General features: G+C 41.8%; 1 protein-coding gene across 1 annotated transcript; it reads right to left on the bottom strand.

Moving 5' to 3' along the window:
• Positions 1-202: 202 nt before the first annotated feature.
• LOC116122413 (adenylate-forming reductase 03009-like) lies at positions 203-1,908 on the bottom strand. The gene is made up of 2 exons (XM_031408266.1): positions 814-1,908; positions 203-678 (listed from the first exon to the last, which is right to left on the bottom strand). Exons 1-2 carry the CDS (start codon positions 1,880-1,882, stop codon positions 227-229), a joined length of 1,521 nt encoding a protein of 506 aa, XP_031264126.1. The 5' UTR covers positions 1,883-1,908; the 3' UTR covers positions 203-226.
• Positions 1,909-2,262: the final 354 nt, after the last annotated feature.

The raw sequence follows: 2,262 nt of genomic DNA, 5'->3' as shown, positions 1-2,262 counted from the left end.
TAAAAATATATAAAAAAGAAGACGATGGTTACTGCACTGCGGGGTCAAGTCTCTATTAAATGAACTATTTTGACCTGACTTTACATCAGCTTCACACAATTGCATTTAAAAGTCAGATTAGTTATATAATCACACAACCTAAAAAAAATGTAGCGCAGAAATTCTGCAGTTACTGCGCTCTAGAATAAAAATTTAGTAAAATATAATTGCCAAAGGGATAATAAAATTAAGAGTCCCAAATGGGACCGAAAGCTGGAATTCCTGCTGACTTGCACGCATTGACAACATCTCTGCTTCCTTCTGGATTGCTTGTAACAATGACTACTTCAGCTCCCCATCTTTTAGCGGCATCTACACTCATTTGAGACACATTTGGACGACCAAATAGAGCGGTGTCATGCACTATCACCTTGTCTTTGGGATGCCTACTTACCATCTGCGTAATTTCTTTACCAAAGTTTTGTTCAATCCCTTTAGTCACCCAAACCAAAGACACACTAGCTCTACAAGGCTGCAACAAGAATGACAAAAACACGCAAATCCCTGAACCTGTTGCAACCAGCAGAACCCTATCGTACATGTTAGTTAGATAAGGCAGACCGGCAAAGTGCACCTGGCGAACCCACAGATGGCTTGGCGGGTTTGACAATAAGGACTTCGTGAAGTCACCAGCAGCACCTGCGAGCATCACGTGTTCTGTTTTTCCATCAGAAATAATACCAAAAGCGTGCCATTCAGAAAATGGGGATGGACTTATCCTTCCCAGTATACCGGCTTTGATTCCCCCTTCAAACTTAATGATAGAGGCATGACCTGAAGGAGCAGAGACCTTAACGGGTACGCGCCTCACTGTCAACCATGGGATGATTATTAGTACCGTGATGGCTGCGGTGAACCAGAATTCTTGTTGTTTGATAAGCCTTGAACCAAGTTCACTTGTGTAGGATTTGATTTTCGGGTCATAAGAGATTGTAAGGATAACAAATGCCCACAGGAGACCAAGCGCAGTCCATCCTGCAAACCTATGAATCCTTTCGAATACATTGTGATGGAGATGACGAAAAAGAGGGAATGCAGCCAATGAGGAAAGACAGAGAAGAGAAAGAATAGCACTGGCCACGCCTATGATCTCAGGAGAAGTGTTTTCTCTGTCTTTGAGCGTGAGGATTAAAGCATAAATAAGCCAGAAAACTGATGAAACGCCACAACCGCTATGAATACCTCCAAGACTCTGAAGCAAAGAAGTGGTAGCGGTTTTTATTGGGAGAGGAACCCAAGACCTCCCCAATGTTTTGACTGCGAGCCAAAAAACAATTCGCAAGAAGGCTTCGCTTCTGCATAGTGTCAAAGCAAGAATATTTAAGATGGAAAAAAGGGAAGCTCTATTTCTGGCATACGGGAAATGACCAGTGATTGCAAGAACCAAGCCAGTAATGTTCAGGATTAAGCAAACTGCAAAGAGTCGCTTGTAAACCGTGAACAACCCTTGATCAAGCAAAATTACCGACAACCTTGATTCTTGCTTTCGTGCAGCCTTTGATGGTTGCTCACGTTTAGTGGCGGATGGAATGATTGGCTTGTGGTGATCTCTCTCCTCGTTCTTCCCTTTTTCTAAATTCTTCAGAGTGATATCGCTTTCATCATCACTATCACCGTCTTCTACATCAAGGTCAAGGTCACAGAAGTGGCTACTGGCTCGGCTCATGGATTTCTGTATCGAAGAAGGGAACACTATGGAGGAGTTACCATAAATATTCCATGAAGGCCAGAATCTCTTGCTGCTGTTGGGCTCTGCTGCCGTAGTGATGGCAAATGGATCTGCATGAGGTTTGATCTCAAATGCCACACCTCTGCAACTGGAGAACCTCACTTGGTTTTGCATGTTTACCTCTAAAGAGAGATAACAGGAAGTTTAATTTAGTCAGAGAAGATAAAGATATAAAGTTATATGAGTGCAAATGTGCAATGGTGCTCTTAATGGCAAAGCTAAAGTTTCTGTTATAGGCTTTTTGCTAGCAGCTTTATAGGCATTGACTTAGCGATTTTTATTTCTTTATTTTACATGAATGACTTTGTCAAAGTTTATGCCACTTGAAGCAGCTTTCGAAGACTTTAGATTGATGAGTATTTGCAGTCATTAAATACTACCGAGATACAACGCAGCGTTTTACATACAAGATTTGCTCCACTTTGGGCAATAAAACAAAAGGCCGTGGTGGTCATTAGAGAACAAAAAAGAGAACATGGCATGCGCAAAATTTT

Source organism: Pistacia vera, unplaced genomic scaffold (genome assembly GCF_008641045.1).
Source record: "Pistacia vera cultivar Batoury unplaced genomic scaffold, PisVer_v2 Contig1337, whole genome shotgun sequence".
NCBI lineage: Eukaryota > Viridiplantae > Streptophyta > Magnoliopsida > Sapindales > Anacardiaceae > Pistacia > Pistacia vera.
The sequence above is the reverse complement of the archived record's forward strand: the minus strand, read 5'-3'. Positions and strand labels throughout refer to the sequence as shown.